Source organism: Centruroides vittatus, unplaced genomic scaffold (genome assembly GCF_030686945.1).
Source record: "Centruroides vittatus isolate TY-2023 unplaced genomic scaffold, ASM3068694v2 contig_337, whole genome shotgun sequence".
In the NCBI taxonomy this organism is placed as follows: domain Eukaryota; kingdom Metazoa; phylum Arthropoda; class Arachnida; order Scorpiones; family Buthidae; genus Centruroides; species Centruroides vittatus.
Genome location: NW_027122161.1, coordinates 596,109 through 618,816, shown reverse-complemented (window position 1 = coordinate 618,816; position 22,708 = coordinate 596,109). Strand labels below are relative to the sequence as shown.

Genomic DNA, 22,708 nt, shown 5'->3' with positions numbered 1-22,708 from the left:
TTTTCTAATATTTGATTTTAAATTGACGTTCTTTGTCTTTGAATTTATTATATTTTATGTGAAATTTATATATAATACAAAGTTTTTCTCCCTCTATAAAATTTAGTATACAAAATAAGTAAAAAAAACATTGTACTGGTTTTTGATGTTTGTGAAGTTATTTCATATAACACTGTAACCTTAACCAGCATAATATTTATTAGGTTGAATATTAAATTTGAATTATGACTGTTTACAAAAATTATAATTAATATAATAATAGCACAATATAATAAAAATTATATTGTGCTAAAAGACAAGGTAGTTATGGTCAGAACTAGAAACCATGTTTTCAGTGTTAAAGGATGCCGAATCCTCAAATAAAAGGTTGGCGTGCTGATCAATTTTAACTTGGTGAGTTATAAAAAATTGACACACAATCTGTTCTAATGAAGTTAATTCAAGCTATTATACTGTGATTCTCTGAGGTGTAAAGAAGGATGTAAGGCAGACTCAAAAATTTAATAATTTTTGTAAATAGTCATAATTCAAATTTAATTGAAGATATCCTGGGGTGTTATCATGTTATCATGTGTGCTTTTATAATAGATTGAATATATTTGGCCTATACTGTGACCAACTTTGGAAACATTCTATTATTCTTTCCTGTGATTCTGAAGATAGCCACAGAATAGGTCGAAAATGTAATACTTGTTTAGGTTTTAGTGTTACATTTTAGACTGTAAACTATTAAATTGGTAGGAATAAAATTTTGTGCTAACAGCACATGCACTATTTGGAGGGAAGAAAATGTTTATTCTGCTATAATGAAAAATTAAATCAATACATCAATTTAAAATACTTTTATTTTGTTTCTAAGACATTCACTGAAATATAACTTTGTGTATAAAATTTTTAGCTTGTTAGCATTTTAATATTAAGTTTTAAAAATGATGTTTTATTTTTCAATATAATATTTATGAATAATAATAATTAATTGTATATTTTATATATTTAAATCATTCTTTGTACCAATTTAGTTTCTTTATTTTTAGTTTTTACAGATTTTAAAATATAAAATTTCTTTCTTCTATTAGGTGAAAGTGAATTGACAGGGGCAACAAATTTAATGGCCTATTACAATCTAGAACATTCCTATAACAAATTCTGCGGTCGAAAAATGAAGGATCAATTAAGTGCCTTCTTACCAAATTTACCTGGAAATATAGACATTCCTGGTCATCAAGATAACAGGTAAATAAATATACAATTAATATATACTTAAAATGACAAAATTAGACTAATAAGTATCTACCAAATCACTCTTTGCATCTACATTGATTTATTCTTATCAAATATATGATTTTATAAAGATTTTTTTATAGTTTATATTTTCACTGCTTGATTAAAATAAACCCATTTCAGATATTAGAACAAGCAGGCCACTTCTGTTTCATTTAATTAATTAATAATTCTTTCTGTGTTTTGCAAAATTATTTTAATTAACAATGTTTCCAGATATGAGTGCATTAATTTTTCTTAATTTTATAATTAGAACATTTTAATAATTTAAATAATTAAAACCATTGATGGAAGATGAAACCTTAATTATTTGACATTTGAAATAGTTGATATCAAGTATAAATACTTAATGTTTTTAAGAATGCAGACTAAATCAATTAACTAAATTGAATTCAAATTTTTTTACTTGAATTTTAAAAATTTTAAGTCTTCAAAGCACATATTTAATTAAAAACATATTTCATAATTTAAGAATATTTTTAACAATGCATATTAGTTTTCTTTTACATGTTTATATTTATGTACATATTTAAAATAACATTTTATTAAAATTTTGATTACACCTGTTAAGTTTTAAACATTTTCACAGTTTTGATTATTATAAAAGCAATTTTGAAAATGTGTTTTAGCCTTTACTGTCTTTATAAATGCAAAAAACTTAAAACATGAAGTTTACATAATACACTGTTGTTAATGTTAAAAAATAATAATAATTAATCAAGCATCATCTGTATCTATTACATCTTGATCAAAAAATAATCATACATAATAACCTTATCCACAAACAACACTTGATTATATTACACAGTAGGTTGCACACAAATACATCAGCACATAGAAACATTTGATCACACAAAAGATCAAACACACAGCAAGAACAATACAATATGCATGTACAGGAACACATTAACACTATCTAACAAAAACTAGCAGCCAATTTGCAAAGACTGTGTGCTATGCAAACAACAAAATGAACTCATTGTTGGTGAATAATTTTTCAGACATCTGTGTACCAAAACCACCATTCAATATGGTGGGTTTGGTACATAGGTGTCTGTACACAATATTGAATTTTTCTAAGTTGGTAATACTGATAAATAACACCACTAAAACCTTAAATTATTTTTGTTGGTATAATTTTAAAGTTTAGATACGTTACGACAAACGTTTTCGATCTCCTTAGGATCTGAATCAGGTTATAATTAGAATGCAAAACATTTGAATATAAATATTTTCAAATGGTAGCAAAGGTAATTATTAGAACAAGTATATGTCAAAATTCACATCTATGTGTTAATTGACGTTAAATTTAACATAAGAAATTAATTCAGTTAAAAAATTAACCAATAAATTTTTTATAAATCTTATTTTTTATAAATGTTGTTCGGATCATCGAAAAAAGGACTGTCATATGTGCAAAAAGCTTGCCTAATCCTTAAAATTGATGCATTTCCCCCTTTAGTTCGACTTTAGCTTCTATGCCAGTGTCAGAAATGTATATTGCTAGGGTGGTGGCCTTTTTGTTTTGTATAATTGTATTTATGTTCTGCTAGCTGTTTTTTTAAGGGATCTCTTGGTTGAACCAATGTATGCCATATCTCTATGAAATATGTCATCCCTCACAGGTATGCTATACACCAGGGGTGGCCAACAAGTCGATTGCTAGCGATGTCTTGACTTAATGTATTATATTTGTAACCGAACGCAACTGTATGCATGCAGTTATGACTCGACTCATAAGCAATGAGTGCACTTCGTACTGAAACAGTGTATAAACATAGTATGTATTTCACACTTCCCCCTCCCCACTTAGACTATGCCTATGACAACAAGTCGATCGCGACACATTTTTACAATAAAAAGTAGATCTTATGTGCACAAACGTTGGCCACCCCTGCTATACACTACAGTGTGTTGTAGGCATTAATGGCGTCTTTGCCATTTCTTAATAACTTACAGACTGACAGGTTACAGGTTACGCCTGTATGTTATTGAACACCCTCTATGAGTAGCAATTATACAAAGGCTGTATACAAAGAAATTGCTACTCATAGAAGGTGTTCAATAACATACAGGCGTAACCCATCAGTTTATGGTCATGTAATTTGTCCATCAATATTTTGCTTATTGCCAGAACTGAGTTTTCAAACATCTTGCTATGAACGCATTAAAAAAAATATCGAATTCAACTAAATAAAGGTGGAAAAGAAGCCATGTGATTGGTTAATAACATGATCTTGTGTTCAACACTTGTAAAGAAAATCTAGTACAATATGATTTCACAACAAATGAACATTAAAAATATGTCAAAAACTATAATACATAAATCTCAGTTTTGAGAAAAGGACTTTCAAATTAACAAATTCAAGTACAAAATACCTCTAATATATAAATGAATTAGGAAATAAAATTATTGTAAAAAATCATTCTAAAAATGAAAATTATTTATGAAATATTATTACATATCAAAGTTTCAAGAAATGTATTAAAAACACCTTTATAAGAGCCTAGGATCTAGGGTGGTATTTGTTATAGTTTGTTGTTTGTGTGTTTCTTTGGACACAGAATTAGAATTACAATTATGTTTATGTATTTATTGCATTTAACTATTTTGTAGTATTCTTTTGTTGGTCTATGATTTTTTCAGGTTCTGTGAGTTTGGCTGGTTGAAATACTACATATTTGTAGACATTCACCCTCATCCATTGATTTGATATAGTCTCCATTTTTGAATACAAAGCTCATCTTTCTTCAGAATTCCTTTTTCTATGTGAAGTATTCTGCATTTGTCTAGGCTAAACTTCATTTCAATGTCTAATTTCTAATATATGACTTATCTGGATTTGTATGAGTGTACAGAGTTTTTAGGTCATTCATGTACAGTACAGTCTATATTCAATCAAGAAAGTGATAACATCGTCTACTGAAATCAACTCAAATTTCATATTTCATTTGACGGTAATCATTTTTTAGACATAATAGAAGTTAAAGATGTGATAAAAATTTAATATTTATCATCAGCCCCTATTACAAGTCACTAAGTACTATCAAGATGAACAAATGGACCTTCATACTTTGCACCAGTTTTCCTTACTTAAGACACTTTTTTTTCCCATTTCATTTCTGTTACCATCTTCTGCAACAGTTGAGTAAGTTTAGTAATAGGGGTCTTACTATGAATAAAAGAATAATAATAAGTGACAATTTATTCGAATCAATAGTTGTTTTGAAATGTAAGGAAATGTAACACTTTGCATTTATTTTTAATTAATTATGACTTTTTTTCATTTGATGATTAAAAAAAGCTTTTTTTCAAACTGACCATTTATGTATCGTACAAAATTACCAAAAATTATTTAAATTTTTACACACACAATTTATAGAGATCTTTATATATAAGTACACATTTAATAACATACAGTATAATTCATTGTTTAAATAAAAACAGCAATGGACTTTACAAGTACATTGAATATATGACAAAAGATCACATATAAAAATCTTTATTTACTTCTCTTACTACATGTAACTTTATAAGTTTTAAAGATATATATAGTTAGTTTATGTGAGCAATGACAATATAGGACAATATAGCAAAACAGCATTGTAAAGCTTGTCAATAGATCAACAAACTTGAGAGTATCAGCATTGAATAAATATGCTGAAGAATTGCCTATTTAATTCGTAAAAAGATAAATATTTTTATTCATTTTTATTTAATGAGTAAAAATGCTACTTTAACTTAAATGAATACATAGCCAATTAAATAAGTCAGAAGATAAAAAAACTGAATACTTGCTATCATTTCCTATGAACTAATTGAAATTTATTCAATTACTTTATATTTGAATGTTAGACATCCTACATGCCAACCAATGCTGTATGTCATCAGGCTAGATAACAGTTATAATACTAATAAATTATGAAACAAATTTTTTTATAATTTATTAGTATTATAGCAGTTTTCTAGCATAATGACATACAGCATTGGTTGGCATGTAGTTTTATAATGCATCAGGTTTTAGTGATGTTTGTTAGACATCCATTAAAACTAATTGATTAGTTCAATGGATGAGTCGACTATTTAAATAGATGAACACCACAAATAACTTGCTGTTGAACTTAAATAACCATTAAAACCACACACTGGCTATGTATTTAAATAGTCAATTAGTACAACACTGTGATTCAGAAACAAAATTTTACATAATGACATTATTTACATAGTTGTAGACTTCTTGTGAGTAGGCAAGCTCTAATTCAAAGTTTTAATACATTTCAAAATTTTCTAATTTACATTTAAATTTTACTTTGTAGTTATCATTTTTTATTTTATATTCTTTTTCGTTGTCCCCCTTGTTTATTTTTGCTCATGCACATAATTTTATTACTTTTTCTTCATTTATAAAATAATTATACACATGTGTTACATCCATTTATTTTGCTTTCATTGACTGTGAATAGCTTTTTATTTTCATTTCTTTTAACAATTATAACAATAGGCTAGAATGAGAAATGAAAAATTCTTTGTATTTCATAGTGCTTCAAAATTAACAAAATTATGGCTTCCATATTATAAATTGCATTTTTAATTGAAAAATAACATGTAAACACTTTCATGTAAGAGATTTTATAGCATTTATTTCTTGTACTGTATATTCAGTATTTAAGTGAAATTAGTCTTATATACAGACAGTCTCCAACTTTTAGCCACATGTTCCTAAAAAAATGTCTGTGAAATTAGAACATTCAGAAGTCAAACAATAGAGTTGTATGTTATAAAGAAAGTTATGTCCTTAGAAAGCTTAAAATTATGTATTGTAGCATATTCACCTTTTTTCTTTTTATTGTTTTCCTAATAACTTTGTCAGTCTTAATTTCAGTAACACCAAAGTGCCACAGCATGATAACTCAAAATTGTTTTTTGTCAGATAAAAGTGTACAAAAGTGAATTTGACATATGAAAAATAATTTAGGGATGTCAAAAGCATACACAAAACTGAATGATTATATTCCATTCTTTATTAATATTAATGATAATTACTGTTTGTAAACTAGAGAGAGAAATATTTTCATAAATGTATATAGATTAATACATAGAATAAAATTACATGTACTTTTCATTTTTCATAGTTATCAAATTATATTAATAAAATATTTTGTTAAATATGATCAAAATATTATTCCAGCAAATATTGATGATAACTTTTAAAGAAACAGTAATAAATGAATAAATTTTTACTAGTTCCTTGCGTTCTCTCATTGAAAAACCTCCAATTGGTGGAAAAGAGTTATTACCATTGATGGGAGCTCAGTTAACAGGATTCAGGCTGCATGCAGGTCCTGTAAGTAATACTTTTAATTTATTTTCACTTTTTTTTTTGATTAATATTCTAAATAAGTTTAAATAGAAAATGAATACAGTCAAGTATGCATAAGTTGTCATAGGTATAACTCGACACTGTTGGTTAAGTAGTCAGTTTTCTGTGGTCCCGGCCGACTTACATAGGCATTAATGTTAAACTCCAGTTTACTCGACACCATTTAACTCGTCGCCACTGGATAAATCAACATACTTTTGCTGTCTCACACTTGTTTAGACGTCTGATAAATCAACTCTCCTCCTGAAAAAAAATGAGTTCACACCTTACTGTGTGGTGTGAACTCATTTTTTTCAGGAGGGGAGTCAACTTATTTATTAATGTATACATATTAATAAAAATGCCTTTAAGATTTTATGTATTTTTATATATAAAATAATAACAGATAAACAAAAAGAAAATATACAATCTATATCAATGTCACAGCAGAATCTGATTTTGCGTTTTCTGACGTCATGAGTTATTTGTAGCACTTATTTTACATTTCTGTTAGAAATGAGTGTCTGAAAGCTAACAATGCTTATGGTGAAGGAAAAATACGAACTTCTGTCTGAATTTGAATGTAAGAAAACTTTGCAAGCCAAATTTGCAAAACAAAAAGACCTTCCAAGAACAACATTGGTGGGAATCTGAAGGAAAAAAGAGGAAATTAAGAAACTTTCTCTTGGATTTTCATCACGGCTGTCTCAAAAATGCCAGAGAAAGTCTCCGTACAAAGATGCTCTCGTACGCTGGTTAAAGCAAATTCGTTCATCGAATCTTCCTGTTTCGGGACTCATACTGAAATAAAAGATGATGGAAATTGCTGGAGTACTTGGAGTAGAAACGAACTTGAGTGCCAGTGATGGATGGTCAGAGAGGTAGATTGCAGTATTGTATTTTCCTAATTGTAGTATTTTTTTTTTTTTTTTTTTTTTTTTTTTTTTTTTTTTTTTTTTTTTTTTTTTTTTAACTTAAGGTGTCATATTGGATAACTCGACACATTTTCACTTCCCCATGGGGTATCGACTTACGCAGACTCGACTGAATTCAAATCTAAAACACAGTTGACAATTTTAATTTTATTGTATATAAAATGACATTCATTCTAAAATAAACACTTTTGTTAGACTGGTAGAATATTTGATGATAAATTTTAAAGAATATGTGATTTTTTAATTCTAATATTTAGATTAAATTCATCAAGGCATACACCTATAATTAGGATAAAATTTTAAATAGTTTGGAATTTTAATTTACTCTTCTGTACGGAGAATATCACATATTGTACAGTATTAGAAAAAGTTTAGTTCATTGTGTGTACATGTATATAGGATGTCCCTTAAGTCATGCACTATAGGCAAAATGGGTGTTCAGATGATATGTTTGATCTGATTGCCGTCTTGTTGCACACAGAGATTGGATTGGTGATCCAATTTTGAGTTTTGGCTGATCTGGTTCTCTTAAATTTTGTGTAACGATGGTATACGAAATTGGTGCTGGCTATGGGTGTTTGCAGTTGAACTCTTCTGCTACCTCCCTGTTACTGACTGGCTGACCAGTAAGATGACCTCGATGTGTTCATCTTTCATCAGCATTGTTCTGAAATGAAAATCAATTACATTATTGTTTGCTTATGTCAAGTGACTTATGAGACACCTTGTATATTAAATAAACTTTACTTCTTTATCATTTTTGTAATTTAATAAATTCATAAACTATTTTTTTAAACTTACAAATAAAATACATATTAAGAGAAAGAAAATACAAAGTTATATTGTTATCATAAGTTGAGAATTGTAAAGCAATTCTTCAAATGATATTTATTATTAAAAAGTTAAAAAATTTAAAAATATCAATTGAATTTAATTCTTTATACAAAATTCTTTTGAGATTTGAAAAAACATCATAAAACTAGTAATGAATGAATTCAGAATAATGTTCATTAATGTATGTATATATGTTTATGTGCATATATATAATATACACAATGTGCTCAAAAATATTGTTACAGGCAAAAGGATGGTTTCTCAAGAACAAAATAATATTTAAAATAATCCAAAAACTTAATAATTTTGAGGGATTTTTAAATTTTACCAACAAAAATAGCAGAATAGCCAAAAATTTTCAGTGAGTCTTTCAATATATGTTTACTTCACCTTCGTCATACAATGCTTTATTTTCAAAATCTCCATAAACATTAGACATATCCAAAATATCTTTTTTAACCTTAACATATCAAAGAACTTTTGTTTAGTTAGTGTAAAATTATTCAAAGATTATATTAAATAAAAAGTTGATGCCAAAAATTATTGTTTAGTATCATATTCTAAACAGTAATGAGAGATGATATCACAACCTCCTTGGATCTTGAAAGAATATTTGTAGCTACTACAAGATATTGTTCATCAAAGATTTTAAATGTGGCATGCAATCACAAATGTCACATTGTTCTGTTAGAAAAGAACCCAATTAAAATGGAATTGCAAACAATGATCTCTAAATCTTAAAAAACTAAGCAGATATCATGAGGAATTAGTTTTTGTTTTGGAAGGGCTTTTGTAATATTACATATATAATGTGAAGTACCTATTGGGCAGTAGAATATCATGCTAATGAAAATTTTTTTCTACTGTATTAATAATAAATTACACAAAATTAAATAAACAAATTGTTATTTAATATAGATCAAATAATATAGAGGCATATAAAATGATCAGTTTCAAAAAAGATGACATTGCTGCTGATATTTATTAAAAAGATAAATGTTAATATATGCTTCTTAAATTTAAACATTTTTATATTGTCATTTGAAACAGTTCTAAATTTATTTGACTAGAACAAAATTATCAGAACACTGGGAAATATAAAACATATTTAAAATAGGAGCTTTTTGTTGGATGTAACATTTTTAAATGATAATAAATTAAATTACAAAAAATTAATGATCATAACATGAACTCATGCCAAACAATTTCCGAATTATTGGGCTATGTTAATGATGCATTAATCAGGTTATGAGTTGTTATTGTATTCAAATGAAATATTTTATGAACTTACAGAATTTACATCAATATCGAATATTAGCAGTAGTGATCAATGAAACACAAACATACCAAAATCTTTTAACTATATACAATATTTTTGAAAGAAATAAGATGTTTATTTTAAAAAATGATTACAATGACAACTTGTTGATGCAATTACTTTTAAGTTTACAGATTATTCTAAGAAGTATGTTGGAATTGAAGGCACTTGCATTAGAAAAGCACATTTCACTGACAAAAATCACAGTATTTGGCCAAATTAGTAAACTTTTTTACGAAGAAAAAAAAACAGTATTTTCTGTTGACTGTTAAGCTATCATCATTTGCTAAATCTTAATATGGTGCAATTCATTTTACAGTATACTTTACTTCCAATACTATGTCCCAGCTTAAAATTAATTTGATTTTCTTTGATTGCAAGAGAAATTGAAATTCCAAAAAACCTGTTATAACATTACATCTTGAATATATACCAATTTTAGCAGGTTACTCCCATTAAATTTAAAGCAAGAATTGCTATTTCTTAACCAGTTTTATTTATATATGTTTTGATAATTACAACTCTTAATTACTACGAAACGATCTGCCAGATTGTATTGGGCTACATTTAATAATTAGATATAGAGTAATTTTTCCCACATTAAGCGATTAAGTTACCGTCTCATAATCAAATATTTAATTTAAATTTATTTCTTATAATTATTATTATTTATACCTATGATATAACCCAATAATATCCAGCAGATCATTTAGGTATTAATCAAGAATGGAGTTATTTGATGTTTATGTTTGTATAACTTGTATTACATTTTGGAAACTTTCAATAATTAAAAGTATATTATTCTGTAAGTTTATAAGATAAATATAGTACTAGTTAACTTAAATTTTTAAATATTTTTCAGTTACCCGAACAATATAGACTGATGAATCAGCAACCTCAGAAAAAGAAACACAAACACAAAAAGCATAAACACAAGGCTGGTGAGATGCCTTCTCAAGAATCTCAACAAGGTGGTAGTTGTGTATCTTTTTATTTTAAATTAGTTGTCAGATATATTTTACAACTCTAACATATCAAAATAAAATGCATATATCTTAAAAGCTTTTTCAAAATAATTGCCAAATAATATATAATTGGAAGAATAGGATGACCCTGTAAAAGTAAGATTTCACATTATATTTTGGAAAGATTGCTGTAATTTAATCTTCAGATTTTTGGGGGAAAAGGGTTAAGATTGCTGTGATAAAGCAAAAAATACTTCTTTAAAAAATATAAGATCAGTTGCATTATTTAACCAACTGATATATACAGTACAATATATAATGTTGAGTTTTATTCATTTTTAACAATTATAAAAACAGAAACAATTTCTTAATTGACTAGAAAATGTGTAAAATTAAGTATTATGGATACAAAAATACTTACTTTAAATAACATAGTGTGGAGAATAATTATTGATAGATCTACAGCTAGAAAGTTGATAATATGATTAAATTCAAAATATAAATAGTACCAAAAAGTTTAAATTATGAATTGTAAAGACTTTTCTTTAAGTTAATGAATTGTCTGGGATATCCAATGTAATCAATTCTGACTGACTTATTAATTACATAATTACTTACACTTTTTGCTTGCCAAATATTTTAAAATTTTAAGAAATAAAAAAAAAATTTTTTATTTTTTTTCTTGATAAATAAATCAATAAAAAGACAAGTTTTTAACATATTGAGAGCTTCTATTATTTAAATATCATTGAACTAAAAAAAATGATAGCTTATTATTGCAAGTGAATAAGCAAAATATAGTGCATAGAATTTATATGACATTCAAACTGGATCTGATAAATATGGCTTTAGATTTTTTTTAAATATTGTAATGTTAATTTGTTTTCCTATTTATGGAATATATATTCATTTGAGACTACTATGAAATTTTGATTTTGTAAGTCATTTTGGTATTCCCATCTGCAATTGTTAAGAAATAGCAGATCCCCATTGAGGTTAATCCATTTCAGAGATTTTAAATTTTCACATTACAGTTAGCTATGTTAACTGTACATTGAGTTTTTGTAATTAATTCGTTCTAAAGCCTTGGAAATTAAAATGTTTACAAATAATTGTTGTTTCCCACTGTAAATGGTGACTTTTTTTTATAATGGAAATATTAATATAAAAAGATATTTATCATACTTTAAAACAGAATTAAGATTACCTAAAAAGCTTGCATTTGCATTGCCAATTGGCTTATCTACAATCCATGCTTATGATATGTTCTGGTTTGATGTATGGTAAAGCAAGAATCTGTTGTTCTCACTTCAGATAAGTATTTTTGTATACAGTTGGTCCAACAGTAGAAAGAGCTGATGAAATAATGACTTTACAGTAATCAGATACATTGACATTGTGTATGCTGCAATTAGTAGTTTTTATGGGTTGATTTTACTATTAATATATGTGGGATTTAACTTTTATATAGATGTCAATTTATTACTATAGATGAATTGCTGAGTGATTTCGTATGTATTGATACAATACAGTTCAAAAATGGTATTATTATTGTGTTTGCATTCTACAGAATAATATATTGTGTTTTAAATGATTTATAAATCATTTCTACGATAGAAAAAAAGAGTACTGATTATATTTTTTTTAAATTTTTTATGAAGCCAACTGATTCCTATTAATTTGTTATGATTGACATTAATGTCTAATCATAAACAAATTAATAGGAATCAGTTGGCTACATAAAATGTATTAATTGTATAATATTCAATTATTAATATTATTAGCAGTTATATATGATGCTTTATTGAAATTATTTAGAGATGATGCTTTTATTGTTCAGTTAGTTTTATCTTTGTCAAATTAAAAGATCATCATCAAAATTCAACAAATCACAATATCGAAAAAGACCTTTGTTTATATCTATTAATCACTTATGTTATTCAAATAATTCTGATTGTCACTCATTTGATATAATAGTTTTTTTAAGAATTTTGTTGGTATTTGGCATATATTTCTATATTGGGAATCATATAAATTAGATAATGTTTTATGTGGATAAGGGATGCTGAAATTCCTTTTCTTTTCTCTGTAAACCTTAGAAGTGCAATAATGAAATTCTCAAACTTACAACATCCAAAGATTTTCAATGATAATGACTATTTGTTTCATTTATCATTACAAATTAAAATTATTGAAAAATGACAGCTTTTCTCTGCACCTGAACTCTAAAACAATAGCAAATATTATTTTTAAGTAAACAGAAACAGTTACAATTACATTCTGTTTTAAATAATACTTGTTAAAAACAAGCAATTTTTGAATTAATTTTAATAATTATGACATATTAAAAGTCTTTTATCACTGTGTATAAAGTTTTAAAGTAAATTAGGAAATACATTAATAATGAATTAATAAGTAATGAAAAATTTCTGTATAGATTCTGCAACCGATAATACTCATGAGAAGAAGCATAAGAAACAAAAACGCCACGATGAAGAAAAGGAAAGGAAGAAGAAGAAAAAAGAAAAGAAAAAGAAAAAGGTAATTCATATCTTTTTAATGAAAAATCTAGAATTTTAAGACATAGAAGCTATAGAAGAAGATTTTAAGATATAGAAGAATTTTTTTCAACAGTTTATAATTTATGAACTGTTGAAAAAAATTTATACATTTATAGCTTTTTCATTGAATTATAATCTAATTATCAAAATTAAGGATATATCAAAATCAAACTTCTGCAACAAATTCCTAAGCATCATAAGCACCATATCTCAATCATATCTCAATCTAATGTGAGTTAATCTGCGAGTTAGGGAAAATTACTCTAACCCTTGTATAGCATTGAGACGATAAATCTTGCTTTCAATGGTCACTGGATGGCTAACTAGGAGGGCTCTATGTGTTCGTCTTAGGTGTCCGATCTTAAGGTAATATCATTCAACTTCCAATTAACAAATAATAAAATGTTTAATAAACTAAGGGAAAAAAAGGATAAATACAATTGACATAATATCTAGGTCCATGGCCTAATTAAATTCACCTCTAACTGCTTACTATTGAGAGAGAGTTTCCAAGCAATTTTATAATACCTTTGGATATTGATGTCTTCAGTCTAATGTGAGGAGAATCCTTTCAGTTATGGAGATGTAGATGTGGGTTGGAAATGGAGGGTGAGCCAGAGCTAGGATATGCTCTCTCTATGTCATCTGTACTTGTAAATGGCCCAAGAAGTAGACTGCCATATAATTCTTTTATGGCTTTTTCTTTCTATGGCCGTCTGCCTCGGATTGCAATTTCTCCCCTTTTTTCTAAATTTTCTGCAATCAGCCATTTGAATTTGTATCATCTGATCAAATGGCCAGATGTTCGTTAAAATTTGGGATAACATCTCGCCAAAAGAAATTGACAATCAAAAAACAGGAAGTTGAATTTCCCCTTTTCTCTCAGAATTAACAAAAATGTGTGGTTTTTAACAGACAAAATATTACTTTAAGTTTAAATAATTAAATAAAATGATTCTTGGTCTTCAGAATCTCACACTAATAATAAACAGTTTCTGAATTAAAAATGGAAATTTTTTTTTTATAACACATTTTTGATCTTATGTTCAGTCATCCTCAGTATCACTTGTTCTTAGATTTTCAGTTCAAATTTTAAATGTGTTTTTACAAATTGTTTTCTTTGTATATTTGACAAACTCCATGTTGTTAATTAACATTTTCCACAGTTGCAGTATACCATATGTATTGGCTTTATTTATGATAGTATATTTTAATCTTTTGGAAATGCAGACAACCACTAAGACTCTTAGAGTAGGACTTTAGAATAAATTAGGATGAAGTAATAGTAATCTCCCATTATGCAAAAGCAGTGGAAAGGTGGAAAACCCATTCAGTCAAGAATTTGTAAATGGTCTAAGATTTTCTTCAGTGTATACACTACATAATTCACAAATCTAAACCTACAGTAATGGGTTATACATTTTATGAGATACAAGCAGAGTTTATGCAAACAATGTTCTATGGAATCCTTATTGTTCCTAATCTACTGTTGAGATGCTAGTTTTGTTTGTATAAATTCAAATCACAGTATGAGCAATCAGCAACTTAATTATAAAAATAATCTCAAGTTTCCATTATACTTTAAAAATACATTGACATTCTGTTAGCTCAGTATCATAGGGACTGATGTGGTGCTAGGTTACTGAATATGCCATTTTACCAGATGGTGGTAGTTTAGCTGGTTTTTTTTAATCCTCTGGACAATTTTATTTATAACTTTGTATGTAAAACTATACAAATCTATGATTGTTTAATATGTCATTTTAAATTTTCCAGACTATTCCTACTGTAGGTTGGCTTGAAACAAGAACACTATTCTTACACTTTGTATTTATATGCAATAAAAGTGTACAAGAATAGTGTTCTTGTTTCAAGCCAACCTACAGTAGGAATAGTCTGGAAAATTTGAAATGACATATTAAACAATCATAGATTTGTATAGTTAATTAGAAAAACCATGCATAATTTTTCTAATTAACTGGATTTACCCAGCACTGCATCATGTCATCTCTAAAAGGAGAACCTCCATACCTTTTTCAAGAACTGCATGTTTTGAGTGCTTTAACATGAAAATCTTAACTCCAAACATACCCAGAATGTCAAGCTTGTTAAATTAAAAACACTGAAATTCTGTTAAGATTAAAATGTATAATTTGGATTTGTTACTTGAGGAAATGGCTAATAATCGACTTTGTGACGCCCCTCAGTTTTGAACTATTCTTCCAATGCAAAATGAGCTTATACTACAAGGACTAGAGAGAAACAATGTCCCTACTTGAACTATTCACAAGAAATGACAAAAATTTAAATAAGTTTTAAACCTGTGTACTAATGAAAATTTCTAACTGCATGTTGTTTGTTGTATTCTTAAAAGACTAGGACAATTTGTTTTTAGAGATTTCTCAGGTATTTTCATTATTTTAAACACCTTAGCCTTTACATCCTAAAAGAAGTAGTTTTGTTTGTATTGCAACACATGTATATCTATCAGTTCTAAAATAAATTAAGGAGTTACAAACAGTTTTTAAAGTTAACTCTAACCTCTTAGGTTATGCACACAATCACCAGTAGATGGTGTTAAACCTTTTTTGTGCTTTTTCTATTGGAAAATCCATTTTCAAAAATTCTCAAACAGAAATAAATAGAACTAATCTACAGGCAAGTCGACTTACAAACTTTCGAAGTTACAAACAAAGCCAACAGATGGCGGGTTAAAGTGCAGTTGGTTATTTTTTATGTATAGTCAAGTTTATTTTTGAAGTTTTATGTTAAAACGTTTACAGTACATACATATGTACATTTGTAGTTGTTTTAAATGAGTAATTTTAATAAATAATGCACTGTACTGTACATGTGATTGATTTGAATTTATACTTCCCTTTAACAATCTTAATTCAACATTATTCAAGTAGCGTAAACATGACATAATTGTAAAAACAAAGTTGTATTTGAGTTTTTGTGCCAAACATCATCTTTTCGACTTGCGAACAACCGCTACGAACGGATTAAGTTCGTAAGTAGAGGACTTACTGTACTTCCATTTTCCTACGGAAAAAACATAGAAAAGCTTTAATGCTGTCTGTTTAAAGCTGATCATGCCCATGATTTCCAGCATATTGTCATACATATTAACTATAGATATTAACTAGAATATCTATTTCATGTATTCTTAATGAAAAAAAAAGTTGTGTGTTTGAAACAGTCAGTAGCTTTGGATATTGAATTAGATATAACTTAGTCTAGTATAATGTTTATTGTATAGGTATTCACATTTTATGACAAAAATTCATAACTTACAGGCAGACTATAATTTTAGTAATTGATAGCTGTTTTAATATAATTTTTTTCAATGAAGCACTGATTTATTTGTAAATTATACATTTTATTATAAATCCACACATGTTAGAGACACTGAGTAACATGTATGCTACATTACCATTGTGAGGTTATACAATGTCATTGCTGTTTTTGCAAGAATATGTGTATATACTGAAAACTTTATTTTTTCTTTTAGTGATTGCAATTTATCATGAATTTGTAACCTGCAGTTTGAAAAGCATCATTTAGTAAAATTAGAATGATTCCTATTTATTTTGTATTCTTGTCTTATTTTGCTTTTAAAATTTCAACCATACAAATATTAAAACGTATTTGTAATGTTTTAATTTTATACACCTTTAACCCATTCTACCAAAATAGGTACATGAATGAAAAAGTTAAAAATCTACGTTTTGGATTAAATTTTTGATGATGATACAACAGAAATAATGCATTACAGATTTTATAATTTTGTTTTGATTTAGTGCAACAGTGTGCATATTTTCCCCCATGTAGCAATAATAAAAATTCAAAAATGTTTGTAAACCTCTATTATCTTTATAATAGTTGCCTACGTGTTTTGACGCATCAGTTATTCTCAATTGATACTTTGTTCACTAATGACAATTTTGTAATTGCATTTTCTTGTGTTAAATAAAATAATAATGACTACTTGGAATTTAATTTAAATACACTAGGAGGTGGTCTAAAAACACAGTTTATGAATTAATCATCTATATTTTGTACATAGAACATTTACATTCTTTGTTGAGAAGTGGTCAATTGAACTTTAACCATAAATTTTTAAGTTGTTACATAACAAAGATCACAAAATTAAAAATAAAGAATGCATAACTTTACAGAAGCTTGTATAAATAATTTTACATATGCATCCCAACATAAGATCATTAGTTATAATTTAAACTATTAGACATCTCTCAAGTTTTTTGACTATTCCTACAAAACAAATAAAAAAAATTATACTTAAATGTACAGAGTAATGCAATGTTATTTAAAAATAAAAATATGATTAATCAGGTGCTCCTCACAAAAGAAAACAAGAAAATTATTTGTTTGTCTACAAGTCAGCATAAAAATGCATTATAATTTGATGGTATTTATATTTGCTGACTTGTGAGAACAGTGGATATGTTCTGAATTATTTTTGCCATCATAAATTACATTGTATGGTTTCTAATTATTTTGATTTGTCTGGTCAAACCGCTTTTTTTCAATGGAAATTTTATTATCTGTTTGGCATAAAAATGACAGCAGAATGAAGCAGCGGACTTGACACAAAACATTGCGCATTCCTGAGAATTTACTTTTTCTGCTAATGTGGTTAGTTACCATTCGACTGCATTTCCAAGGAAACTCATTATGGTCGTCACAAACTGAAACACTGTTCATAGTCCCAACTAATGGAAGTGCACGGATATTAATGGAAAAATAAAATATATTTATTAGCTCACCTGGCAACTTTCTAAGCAGACGCTTCACTGTATGCATGATAATTTGGCAAGCAAGGTTAATGGATTAAGTTTTTGAATCTGTAACTATGTTGTGATGGAATTTTTTAATGAATAATAATAATGTGCTTTGGAACTACTATAATAATATTATTATTATTAAATGGTAGATAAGATCCTTAATTTAAATTTTAAAAAAATTCCATATTTTATCTTGCAACTCCCTAAATAACGAGAAACATTCTATTATAAATTAAATTATTTTAAAAATAATCTTTACAATTCATTTTTACAAAGAAACACAATGTTTCTTTGATGTGATGATAATTCTCGTTACTGAGAATGTGAATTAGTTTCCCTATACTAAATAATAATCCCAAAATAATTTTGTTATTACAGTCAAGTAATTTAAGTCTTTCTAATCAATAAAAGTTAAGTAAGAGAACTCAAACAATCTTATAGCAATGTTTTTCTATGATAATGATCAATAATTTACATCTTACACTATGAAAAGAATTGATCACCATTAAATGTATTATTTTTAAAGGAAATGTTTAACACAATATCCCCAATGTAATTGAGCACTTCAAGGATAATTACCAGTAACTTTAATCCATTCACTAACCTGATTACAATGCATTTTTTTTACACATTGGGTGTAAAATAGAAAATTTGTCCTAAGATAACCATCAACTAAATTAATAGTCTTATACGTTGTGCATTCATAATATCTAAAGGATAAATATTTATTTGTTAAGCTTTTTTTCTAAATTTCAACTGGGTGATCTCAATAAATCTGAAGTACTAAGTCTTATTAATACATAATATACTTTGACTAATGGATCAACTTCTCTACGATGATAAACATCACGACATTTGGCTTATTACAGCTAATCGTGTGAAGTTGTGTAATCCAAAACATTAATTTTCATTGGCAGCGATGAACTAATTCCGGAATAAGGAAAATTTTGGTATCTTAGTTAATGTAATCATTACAAAACAAGGAAATTTTTAAATATTTTTTGCCATATTAATTTTATTTTTTTTTATTTTGCAGCAGAAGCACAGCCCAGAAGGAACCGTAGCTCCCGTCAACTCCCTCCACGCTAACGGTACTCAACGAATATTATAACTACTTTGTGACGTGTAAATAATATGCCTTTAAAAGCATTCACGTGTTCATATGTATAAGGTATAATATCCCAAACAGTGTACATTTAGTAAATTTTTGTAAAAAAGTTTTTTATTTTTTAGCAATTATTAACTCGAATACTTTTTTATTAACGGAATCGAGACTCTAAACGGTCCGCCGTCTTTGCTTTTTCATTGTTTACACGAGACACAACTTAAAAGAGGAAGAGAGAGAGAGAGAGGATTCACAATGCGTTTCTGCCAATAGAAGTCCATTACATTGAATTTTCTGAAACACACTCATCAATCATCATATTATAATTTATAAGATTTGTTAATGGCAACAATTTCACAAAAACATTTTCAACAATTTCCTGATTTTGATAACCAACCAAAAAAAAAATTTCACACATTTTTGTGCCGCAAAATATAATAAAATTGTACAATATTTAAGGAAAAAAACCTGACCGTTTCAATGTAAATTATATAAGAAAGAAGGGGGAAAAAATGAACAGTTTGATACCAAAAAGTGCAACTTAATATATTTTCAAAATTGGGGAATTTTATTTATAAAATGGATATTTCCCAATATCAAATATGAATATAATGTAAAGAATTTCATTATGCAACTAAATATATATACATTATATTATATATAATTTTATTATTTTCTTTATTCAATGATATAAATTATCAATATCAAAGGAAAAAGATAAATTAGATTTGAAGTTGATTGTTTAAAAATAATAATAATTCACGAAATTCATTCGTAAATAATAGGACTCTGTAAATTATAAGAATATTTTGTTTACTTAGTATATGAAATTTTTGTTAAATTTTAAAATAATATATAATTATATATGTGAATAAATTTTTTGATTTATTGCACAAAATCATTTTGTTTTTCTCATTCAATTTTTAACGATATCTCTAACAACACAGACTCTAAATCTGGGTTCTGTTAATGGAATCAAACCCCCAGACAGACAGACAGACCAACTTTCTAATATATTTAGTCATAGATAATATTATAATCACTTATCTGGCATGTGACTCATAGGATCATAATAGGGCTATCTTAGGTTACAGAAGCGAGTTAGGGTCTAAATTAGTGCTTACTCGAAGACTCCGAAATTACGTGAAATCTCGACTATGAAATTTCACAAATTAATATAGTCGTAACGAGCTTACAAGCAACCGCAACCTTAACCGAACGTTTCCTAACTTGTTAAAAAATTAATGATCCAATTTCTGAATTTAGAGACCACTTAGAATATTCTTAACCCATATAAAAATTTTTATAGGTTTGCCCCTGAAACAACAAAAGACAATTACACCTTACACGATTCAAAGTTGCTATTCCAGTACACAGACAATGCCACCGTTGGAAACCAAGTTATGCTTTATAGATTAGTTACGAGGCATGTCGATATTTATTTTTTCGAATTCAGATGTTATCGAAATGATTTATTTGAAGCGAGATCCAAGCGTGAAATTGATAAAAGAAAAAAGGACCATATTGATGATCCAGTTTGTGAGAAAAAAATAGCAAAAGCAATTATAACATAACATAGAAAGGTATTTTTCATCCCGGCCTTTATAAAAATGATTAAATCTGTTTATAGAGGACGGGAGAATAAAGTTTAGTTGCAAGAAATTAGATTAGGAAGTGTCCTTCAGCCAAATTCTGTATGAATTTAAAAGTGATTTGTCATTTAAAAAAAAAAAATGTTCTATTTTTTTAAGATTTTCAAGGACAAATTCCAAACAACACATGATGTAAATTGAAATTCTTTAATAATATAAGCCGAATAAGCCTCAAAAACATTAAAATGATTTATTATTATATAATGGAGGAAAATAATAAATAAATAGAACTATTTTTTTTTAAATGAGTGACAAATTTCCCTTTCCTAAATTAATTTCATTGTTTTAAAGGATAGAAAAATTAGAAAATCACATTATCTCGTCCTTTAAATTTACCAGAATAACAATTATTTTTACACACAAACCGGATTATGTAAGCCAAAAAATAATAATAATAATGTATAGATGAGAATTTTACACGTCCAGTTGCCCTCATTTGAAATTCTAGTGGCACAATTTATAAATCTTTTAAGTGAACAAACCCTTCAATTAAATGTTTATTAAGTAGAATTTCAAAAATCCCTTTATTGAGGGGTTGAGTTACACCATTTTATTATTTATTTATTTATGTTTTTTTTTTAGTTAATGCAATTTAAGGAGTGGCATTCTAATTATATCACGTTTAGATTTTTATTTATGGACTTCAACTACGGTGATAAGTCGTGCTGGAACTGATAATTGCACCAATAAAGGTATGCCAATTGTCTCTCCTGAATTTATAGAATAACGTTTAAATATAGTAATTAGGTTCTGTTAAACACGCTCCTAGTAATAAAAAAAAAGGGTTTTAAATAGCCGTGTGGAAATTCTGGCTCGGATTTTGGCTTGGTAATTTTAAAATATGGCACTAATTAGGAATCGGAGGCGTAGAAGGTCAATAGCCAAACGTTTATTTTTGATTTACAGCGGGATGCGGAACAATTACTTTCATTGTCTTTAACAAATATATTTGGCACTCCACAGGAAAAATTTCACGGAGAATCACTTCAGGGCACGCATTTTTGTTCTAGTGAAATAAATGCTCTTCTTCCTTGACAGGTTAAAAAAACAAAAATGGCCGATTTCCTCGGATAACAATCGAGATGTTTATGTTTTAATCCTTTATCCTTAAAGGCGCACGAATGTAAGATCAATAATAATTGTTATTGGCGAGAACGGAGACAATACGAGGCTCCAGATCTGAAAAAATGCCATTAGGAGTTGTAATTAAGTAGGCACGAATGGAGTTAGTAAGTAGGATAAATTTCATCCTTAATGTTGAAGGATGGAAATGGAGTGTCTTCGGAGGAGTTCAAGTGTGCTGTAGCACTCTGTGTCAACATTCTTTAGAAACTAGGAAAAGTAGGCGACGAAAATTTATAGGGTCTTTGACACCAGATGAGTAGCCCACTTGACGTAAGACTCGACAACATTTATCATCCCTATGTGATTTGAATTCAATTAACTTAAATGAAGTTTCCACCATCCTTACAAAGTTCAAATGAATTTTCTAATCTCCAAACTCCCTATTTACATTAGACTCTTGGTATAAGCACAGTCCTTTTGAGAATTCGCTATATCGAGGTCGGTTGGGTGGTTAATTAATAGGCTATCAAACAAGGGAGGAATTCTACCCCTATTCAGGTGTTCGACACGTGACCGGGCACGAACCCACGACCGGATACTTCAGTGCTTTTATATAACAACTCGGAATTCCTTTCGTTATATCGAGGGTGCAATGTATTTAGATAGGAACAGCGACTAGTTAGAGTGAACTTTAAGTATAATATTAATTAGTACGTGTGTTCACGGAAGAACTAAAAGTAAAAAATTCTAGCCTCTATACTTGATTTAATTAATTAATTAACTATCGGAAGATTTTAAGGAAGAAATAGGGTTTAGGTAAGGGC

At 27.6% G+C, this 22,708-nt stretch overlaps 1 protein-coding gene across 4 annotated transcripts in view; it reads left to right on the top strand.

The window, feature by feature from the left end:
* Positions 1–19,399, top strand: part of LOC136974031 (mediator of RNA polymerase II transcription subunit 19-like) — a 32,951-nt gene extending 13,552 nt beyond the window's left edge. Inside the window, exons 2-7 of one of the 4 annotated variants that reach the window (XR_010880579.1) lie at positions 1,077–1,233; positions 6,527–6,626; positions 10,591–10,699; positions 13,131–13,234; positions 19,099–19,233; positions 19,296–19,399. Coding sequence is in view for 2 of the 4 variants with exons in the window: in XM_067268802.1 (XP_067124903.1) it covers positions 1,077–1,233; positions 6,527–6,626; positions 10,591–10,699; positions 13,131–13,234; positions 19,099–19,153; positions 19,296–19,342 (572 nt within the window). In the remaining 2 variants the exon portion in view is untranslated. Of the gene's footprint in view, positions 1–1,076; positions 1,234–6,526; positions 6,627–10,590; positions 10,700–13,130; positions 13,235–19,098; positions 19,234–19,280 lie in introns of all 4 variants that reach the window. The other 3 variants (XR_010880580.1, XM_067268803.1, XM_067268802.1) reach the window with 3 other exon arrangements.
* Positions 19,400–22,708: the final 3,309 nt, after the last annotated feature.